Below are 8,804 nucleotides of genomic sequence, written 5' to 3'. Positions count from 1 at the left end.
ACACAATAACTACTACTATTACTACGCCTCAATGTCAAAAAAGATGGGACCGGTTCTATGAATCCCACTGATCATGCCGCTCCATTTGAAAGAATGTTAGCTAATACCCATTGCTACACTCATACGGTTATGCCAATGAGAACAGGTCTAATCAGTAGCCTGAGGCCACAAAAAAAGGCAAAGTCTTGGTTCCATTCTCCCCGATAGTAATAATACTTGTTCAATCTTGCCCTTTCGTGAATTATCTGGGAGTTCACAAAGAACTAATTGGAGAAAACAAAGAGAACATTAATTAAAAAATCCAAAGACTATTGTAGCATAATTTTATGGAACATTGACTTAAGGATAGAAATCCAGCCATTGCATTGCCCTTTTTTTCTTTTCAACAATTCTGTTTTACAGTTTGCAAATTACAACAAACAACTAAAATTGTGGATTCTCCATAAACCAATTAATGTTAAGCAAAAAGATTTCAAGTCAAATTCCTTCATTGAGTTCCATTTATGCTTGATCATTGCAGTCTACATCAAAGCCAAAGTGATATACCATCCCAAGGCATTGATCAACAATAGCCCTGCAAAAAACAACACAGTAATTGTAAGACTTTAGTTACCAAAGAATGCATTGAAAAATCTCCAAATGTCAGAGCAAAATGTGGAAATTTCTTTTACCAGTTTGCCAAGGGACAGTTCTAAAACTGTTATTCCAGGGTACTCCAAGAAAACAATCTGTTGTTGTGTTAACTCCACTTGGACAGTTGCAAATAAAAGAATTATAAGGACCACAATATCCACAAACTCCATTAGTCTTTTCACAACTAGCACACATTTCAGGGTAATCATTGTTGAAATTGAACTTGTATTTCAATGCCACTCCATATTTCCAGGCCTGTGGATTGGCATCTTGACCATTGAAACCATAGAGAGCTGAGTAAGATGTGCAGTGCAGTTTCTCCAAATCCATCTCGAACGACGGCCCAAGATCAACTGGAGTGTAAACACAACAAGTGGAAGTTGGGAGATTAAGCCTGCTCATTGCTTCGCAAGAATAGAGAAGACTACAAACAGGATCCCCCTGAGAAGAATCACATAGAGGGAATGTCGAATTCATCCCTCCGTTGGACTGATAAATTGGCGAAGAATCAGTTGAGCAATCGAGCAAAGCAAAAACTGTTTCATCATGAAAGTTGAATGGTGCTTTCCAGTCTAAACTGAAACCTTTGCTTGGCTGTGTACAAGCACAGGTTGACATAGAAGGATCACTGATGTATAAAACTTGGCTGTTGTAATCTATGGATGTGACAGGATAGCATCCAGTGTGAGTTTTGAATGTGAGCTGCTGATTGTTGCAGGTAATGAACGGCTGGAAACGCGGATCGCCACAGCCAGGTCCAGTGCCAAAGGGATATTTCATCGGTATGTTGCCACAAAATCTTTGGCATGCTTGTGATGAGATTAATGAAGGAAAAATAATGAGTAAAATGCAGGAGATAAAAGTGGAAGAATTCTTGAAATTCATCATTGGTTGGTGATTAAACACTGATGGTCAAGGAAATAAGGGAGAGGAAGAGAAATGATGTAAATGGTGGTGACATTTTATATTAGTGAGGACTGAAGAATGGCTAACTTTATGGTAAAGAGGTTGTCTTTTGGTAGTGCCCAGATGAGATGTACTCTTGCTTTATGGGGATTAGTTAGATTCTTCCTCTCTATTTTGGATTCTGTGATTTCAGTTTCAAGAGAATTTGATGCTTAAGTCTCAAATGAAAGGTCAAAGAGCATTGCATATAGCTTACCAAGCAGAATATTTAGATGACTTCCACTGAAGGTGTTGTTGGGCTAAAACGGTACAAAGATACTTTTAACATGGTGTGATATTATCCGTTTTGGATCAAGCCCGCACGGTTTTTCCCAAAAGGGCTCACACCATTAAGAGTATTCAACTCCTTATAAGTAGCTTATTTTTCTTTTCTATTTATGTGAAACTTTATTCGCACCCCCAACAAATGTTACTTGCAAGTAAGAATTCAGAAGTAAATACTGAAGTTAACTTCTCAATCAGAAATATTGGCTAGTAATAGCACCCAAGATTACGTTCTAGCCGTCAATGAAGTGAGAACAACGAGGGATAAAAGTACAAATTCCAGACAAAAATGCTCGGTGATTTTTTCCATCTGTGCGTTGGTGAAAAGTTACCGGTGTGAGAGGTAGAATAGTTATATGTGTGTACAAGTTGACCTGGATATTACCGTTATTGGCCGGTAATACTAACCAATAATATGTAGCTATGAGTTGTTTATTACTGTAAATGATTATGATTCTAGTGCCACTCAAAAAAAAAGGCATCTTTTATCTTTTGCAAACTCAAAGTTGTTGATACTATTATACTATATCAGTGTATTGCAGCCAGTACTTTCCCACTTCAACATCTACAAAATGGGCGAAAAGAAGGTAGACTTGGCCCCAGACCTCCTTCACTTTATTCCCTCGATTGATTCTCATGTTTCGGAATATAGAACCAGCTTCCATAATTCAAATAAGAATATGATAAATCAGACTGGTACTCACAATTATACACGATCACGGACCTTTAGATACATCGCACTTTTGTTCTAACCGATTAAATATATAATAACCTATCAGAATTTTTTGTTTCTCTTGTATAACTGTTTGCAAGCCGATGCAAGAGAATATAAATGAAAATTTAGCATGAAAAATAAGATACTAATGTATAGAAGATCACTCCATTCTCTTTTAATTTCTCAGTTACTATTATGAGAACCGTATGGTTTAATAGAATAGGAACTTGTAGTAAATTAGACTTGACTTGAGGACTTTTAAGACTATTTTAAAGAGTAAAATGAGGCCTTGAAAAAGCTGAGGAAACCAATTCAAAATGCTTTGGATTCTTGCGTTTTTAGCTTCCTAAATGTACTGAAATGTTATAAAATGTTATCAAATTCAGTGGGGTTATAATTTGTATCCCAAACATTTGATCATATAAGATAAGGATTACCAATACAAAATAAAAATTGTATTGCTTTCTCCTTCCTTTAAGTAATTATGCTTTGTTTGATACTTGGTGTTTGAAAATTGAATGTAGCTAGGTATATTGAAAATGATGTCTAACGAATCCTAGACTATTTGAGAAAACACCAAGAACTATAAATTCAAATTGTAGACATGTCAGTTACTTAGCTAATTATCTTCTTTTTATATAAAGCTGCTCAGGTGGATGCTGGGTGGTGTTGTATTAAGAAAAAAAGCACAATGGAGGGAACTAGACCAGAACCTCCTTTAACAACACATGGGTGATTCAGTCGCCCCCAAAAATAGAAGGAACCTCCTTAATATATAGTCGCAGGAGAGAGTTCCTTCTAGTCAAAATTATGTACATCAACTAACAAAGGAGTTGGCTTTGTCATATCTTGTTCTAATACTAGGCATTTGACATTTGTCTAGATGATATGCTCCTCTAGCTTGTCTTGGAAGTTGCCGGTGATCGTAAATAATCATACTCTCATTTTGCATAGCAGCTTGTTTGGCCAAACAGTCCGCGATTTGATTTGTCTCTCTGAAGTAACGTATGACATCTACATTGGCTTGTTCTATAATCCTTGTGATCTTGTCCATAATATATTTAAGCTTGAGGTTCCTGGAGTCTCTATTCTTCAGCATTTTGACAATTATCATGGAGTCAAATTCCAAAGAAAATTAGTGTAGCCTTGTTGGCTACACCATTTCCCTCCAAACTCAGCTGCTAAAGCCTTTGTCATATTGTTGCTGCTACAAAATAATTGGGATTGAGAAAGCCATAATCATATCACCATTCCAATCCCTAATAATGCCGCCAATACCATCTCTATTAGTTTCCATGAAGAAGCTGCCATTAGTGTTAATCTTAGCCGTGCCTTCTTGTAGATTGTTCCATCTGACTTGAATACACTTTATCCTGGACCTTAGACTTTCCGCCATAGCGCAAATGTTAGGCCAGTGAGTAACATCATCAATACAAGAGAACATCTTAGATATGGCTATTCTTATGTTCCAAATTCCCTGGTATTCCATCTTGGATAGCTGAAATTTCCTCTGTGTGCCATAAGTGCATGCGCACTTTTGTTTTCACAATTCCCAGCATATAAATATGGGGGTAACCGGTAAAATCAGCTTTGAAAGTTGTAGCAAGGTTTCATATCCTACCACTTCTTAAAGACTCCTGATAGAAATTAAGGGTCCACCAAACTACATAGAGAACCAGATTCTCTATTAGTTATTACAGAATACACACACACTGCAGCAAGTAAATAACACAATGGAGTTTTACGTCCAGCTCACGGGATCAAAAACCACGACCTACCCTTGTAGGATTTCAACTTCACTACTGAGCAAAACTTTAGATTACAAACTATTGTAACCTTGCCCGCTTCCACTCTTTTATTTTTTTTTTCGAAAAGACAAGGAGTTAAGGAAGATTGTCATTAGTCTAGGTATTCTAAATATAAAATACCATTAGCGCCCAAGCTAACCATCTCGACTGTAGGAATTAACTTCTTAATCCCCCACTAACTTGTAACAACACTATTACAAGTCACTTTGTAATAACTCTATTACAAATACTTTACAACTCGACTAACTCTATCCAAGAGACAAACACAAGGGTTTATGATTTACAAAGATTTTCTGTACAATGTTTCTAACTAAGCTAAGTAGGAATTACAAGTAGAGTGCTTTAACAAATGTACAACACAACTAAGGACATGTAATGACTCGATACAGGGAAATGGTCTATTGTTATGTTGTTCTTTGTTCTTGATGCCCTTGAGAGTCACTTGCAAGATCGATAGATAACTTGAGAGAATGTTTGATCAATTCTTGAATGTGCAAGTATTTTGTTTTACCTTTGCTTGATGTTAATCATTCATTTTTGACATCACTTGAATGATGCAAGCAAGTTAGTTAAAGGGCATTCCCCATAAAGTTGGTTGCTGCACTGTTGTTGTACTGTTGCGTGTGCAGGCAATAACTTTAAAGCTGAGGGAGTTAACTTGTATAGTCACCACGGGAACTAATAGCTATATGTTCCCTCTGCTGTTCCTTTGACTCTGAAGAGTTGAACTGTATCTCCAACTGGAGACTTGTTGATCTTTAAGTTCTTGAGGATGTGTATCAGGTTCCTTATCTTGTTCTTAATAGTAAGTTTGTTAGATCATCAAAACATAACAGGGATACAAATATAACCTATCAATTTCCCCCTTTTTGATGATGACAAAATTATAATTCAAGTTCCCCCTAATAACCAGAATGACATTCGCATTTCCTGTATTCCCCCCGAATCTATTCCCTATCCTGTTCCCCCTTAATCATTTTTCCCCTTTTGGCATCATAAAAAGATCAGTAGCAGGCCTTAAATAAAAAAAAATCTAGATTTAGTTAACTCATGCCACATGCGTGCACACAATCATGATTAAAACAGAGCAAGAGAATAAGGCATAAATAGCAAAAGGATGAGACTTTCATTAATTTTGGATCATTAAGTAAGGAGCAGTTCCATTGTTTCATACACATCCACAAAATAAAAATAGCAAAAACAAAAGTTCCAGTCATAAACATCATCAGAACAAAAACAAAAGACGGATACTAAGGACTTGACACTTGGGAAGGAAACTGCTTAGGGAGCACTAGAAGGGGAAGGCCCAGATGAAGAGGCAAGAGTATGAAGAAGGATGTCCATTCGAGCATTAGTTGACACCTGCTTGTTGAGCAGTCTCTGCTTCAGGTCCTCAACCTGTTTCCTGAGGTCGGCATTTTCCTTGGTCAGCGGGCAACCTATGTGCTTTGAGAGCTACTAGAACCAAGTGCCTCCTGAAGCTGAACCTCAAGAATGACATTCCTTGCCTTCAGCTTCCTTATCTCAGCAGTGGCATTGTTTTGAGCATTGATCAACTGGGAGATAGTAAAAGTGCTGCCAACCCCTCCAACCTTTTTAATACATTCAAATTCCTTGAGGGTAGTCTTGGAGAAAGTTTGCTTACAGGTTCCCACTTTAGCTTGTCCCAAAGGAACTTTGAAGAACACAAACACCTTAGTACGAAGGAACCCATAAGGCAGCCTTCTGCATGTGTTCTATCATGATGGCAGGCAAGTTGATGGTTGTGTAACTATCCAGTACTTCCATGATAACTAGGTCTGTTCGAGATGTAATGGGCCTTCTCTCAACATGAGGAAGCAAGACCTTGTTCATCATTTCAAACAATAATTGGTACACTGGAAGGAGGGCCTTCTTTTGTACTTGTTCCCCATGCTGAACTGCCGCATATTTCAAGATAGCATTTCTAAAGTTCGAAGAGCAGGTTCCCTGAACAGAAGACAAACCCTCAACGGGAACACCCATAATATTTCCCAGCATAGTAGAGTCCATCACAAAATTAACACCATTATACAAATATGATCGTCTTCAACTTTAAAGAAGTCGTCATAAAAACTCCACACTTCTTCCTCATACACTTTGGGACTGTCACCTGTGAACAAGTGTGTCCATTGTTGAAATTCATAGATTTCCACCAATTGACGGATGCCAGCCATTTCCAGAGTATTAGGGGCAAATGTACGGCCGCACAACACTTCTTGATTTTTCAATTTTTCCTTCTCAGGACTCTGGGTTACATCAACCTTGACCTTCTTTGAGGAACCAGGTTCATCACTAGTACCAACCTTCCTTTTTACTGATTTCCGTGCACTCTTTCCTTTCTCAGTAGATGACACCTTGTCAACGGACTTCTCAACCATACGCTCACCAGACTCTTCAACCAGATTTTCACTAGTTTTTTCACCCTCGACATTGCTCACCCCTATTTCACTCTCTTTCTCAATAGATTTTTCACCCTCAACCATTCTCAACTCCTTTCTAACCACAGAAGACTCCCTTTTCGTCTTTGGAACAGGAAGATTCTTTGAGGACTTAAGAACCAAGGAACCAAGTTCCTCTTCGACCTCATCATAAACATTCACCACTTGTTCAGGAGGCATTACCTTTTCATTGACAACCTTTTCATCTTTCACCAATCTCCTCTTTTTCTTTTCCTTTTTACTTTTCCTTAAAACAGACTCAAATTCTTCCTCCTTTTCATCATCGTGATGGGTCTTTTAGATGTTGACCCTTGGGGAGGTGCCTTTCTACTCCTAGCACTGATAAAGTTTGCTAGAGCCACATTATCATAATCTTCTTATTCACAATCCTCCTTTTCCTCCTCAGACAAGGATCACATCTCAGGGACAACTATGCATAAAGGCTCAGCATAAAAGTGAGGAGATGGAGCAGGATCAATACTGACCTGGGATGATTGAGAGGAACCAGGGGTTGGCTCCTCTTGGGTGGAGGGATCAGGTCCCTCAGTAGGTGCCCCAGTAGTACTATCCGGTGCTGATGTTTCAACATGCACCAGTTCCGTACTCTCTACTAGTGTACTATTTTCTTCCCCTGAGACTCAGACACACCTTTATCACCCCCAATGATACTTTCTTCAGTAGCTATAGACAACAGGTTTTCTATGACTTCTTGTTCTTGTACCCCCATGGTAAACTAAGAAATGGAAAGAGTATTACCTGTTGAATCAAGGCCAGGGGACGTCATTGTCGATTCAGCAGGGATATGACCAACATTTTGTTCCCCCTCAACTTGCTCTCTCTCAAGAGTAGATTTTTCTTACACAGGCAGACTAGTAACTTTTGGATTTTCTTCTCTCTCTATAGTATCGTATTCGGCCATTGCTTCAGGTGAAGCGAAAGGACATGTCACAGCCACAAACATTTTGGGAGTCAAAGTTTTGCGACTCCGATGAGAACTAGTACTCGACTGGGTCGGAGAAATGGGTGGTTGTGACTCTGATTTAGGGTTTGCACTGGTCAGAGTGGGGAGTGTTGGCTTTAACACTGGTGTTTCAACGGGTGAAAACATGGTAGGGACGATGACTGGAGCACTTTGGGCTTCCTGATTTTTAGTCATGATGGAGTTTAGTGAGTTGAAGAAGAAGGTGTTTGGTTTGAAGAAGGGAAAAGAGGAATTTTGGATTCTTTGATGTAGATCACTGCAAAAGTGACTGAAAGGGGTTATTTAATAGGGGTAAGGAACCGGTTAGGAGTGGGTGGAAATTTGGGTAGTCGGGTTGGTTCATAAAAAGGCGAGACATTTGGGTTCAAACAGAGGGAAAGAAAAGAAACTGACAATTGATGACGTGGCACAATTTCAGCCGTTTAAAAGTTGTGCATGAGAGTACCGAGGAACTATTAACCTGTGTCGAGGGAACCATGTTCCCTAATAGTTTTTGAAAATATAAGCCTCATCCTTTGACCAATGTGCAATGCATTAGCTGATTTTTTGCTCTCTAATCGTCATGCGTGTCTACCTGTAACGGTATAGAGATGAGTTAGACTATGCCAGAAAACACTTTTTATCTATTTTACCTATACATCTCTTTCGTAGACAATCATCGAGTGACCAAGTCCTTAGCTTGATTTCAATAACCCCAGTGACAAGCGATTCCTTTCAAAATGCTATTTGCTAAGTGCCTTGGTGAATATGTCTGCAATTTGATCTTCTGTACTGCAGAATATCATACAGATAAGCCATTTTTCAACATTGTCTTTGAGAAAGTGATGTCGCACGTCAATATGCTTTGTTCTCTTATGTTGAACTAGATTCTTGGCCATGTTAAGAGCACTGGTATTGTCACATAGTAAGGGTACGCACTCAGAAAACACACCAACATCTTCCAACTGCTATTTAACCATAACAGTTGAGCGCAACAA

The 8,804-nt window shown here is 38.7% G+C and overlaps 1 protein-coding gene across 1 annotated transcript; it reads right to left on the bottom strand.

The window, feature by feature from the left end:
- Window positions 1–339: 339 nt before the first annotated feature.
- On the bottom strand, window positions 340–1,653 carry LOC107827951 (wall-associated receptor kinase 4). Its single transcript, XM_016655187.2, has 2 exons — window positions 672–1,653; window positions 340–574 (listed from the first exon to the last, which is right to left on the bottom strand). The coding sequence occupies exons 1-2, from the start codon at window positions 1,519–1,521 to the stop codon at window positions 522–524; spliced, it is 903 nt and encodes a 300-aa protein (XP_016510673.1). The 5' UTR covers window positions 1,522–1,653; the 3' UTR covers window positions 340–521.
- Between the last annotated feature and the right edge of the window lie 7,151 nt (window positions 1,654–8,804).

Source organism: Nicotiana tabacum, chromosome 18, assembly GCF_000715075.1.
Source record: "Nicotiana tabacum cultivar K326 chromosome 18, ASM71507v2, whole genome shotgun sequence".
Taxonomy (NCBI): Eukaryota; Viridiplantae; Streptophyta; class Magnoliopsida; order Solanales; family Solanaceae; genus Nicotiana; species Nicotiana tabacum.
The sequence above is the reverse complement of the archived record's forward strand: the minus strand, read 5'-3'. Positions and strand labels throughout refer to the sequence as shown.

What these genes read in the sequence shown, in the direction of transcription:
- LOC107827951 (XM_016655187.2), bottom strand. Translation starts at nt 1,521, where the DNA reads ATGATGAATTTCAAGAATTCTTCCACTTTTATCTCCTGCATTTTACTC. An exon ending in AACTGTCCCTTGGCAAACTG is followed by an intron (nt 575 to 671) that starts GTAAAAGAAATT and finishes TGTTTTTTGCAG; the next exon opens with GGCTATTGTTGATCAATGCC.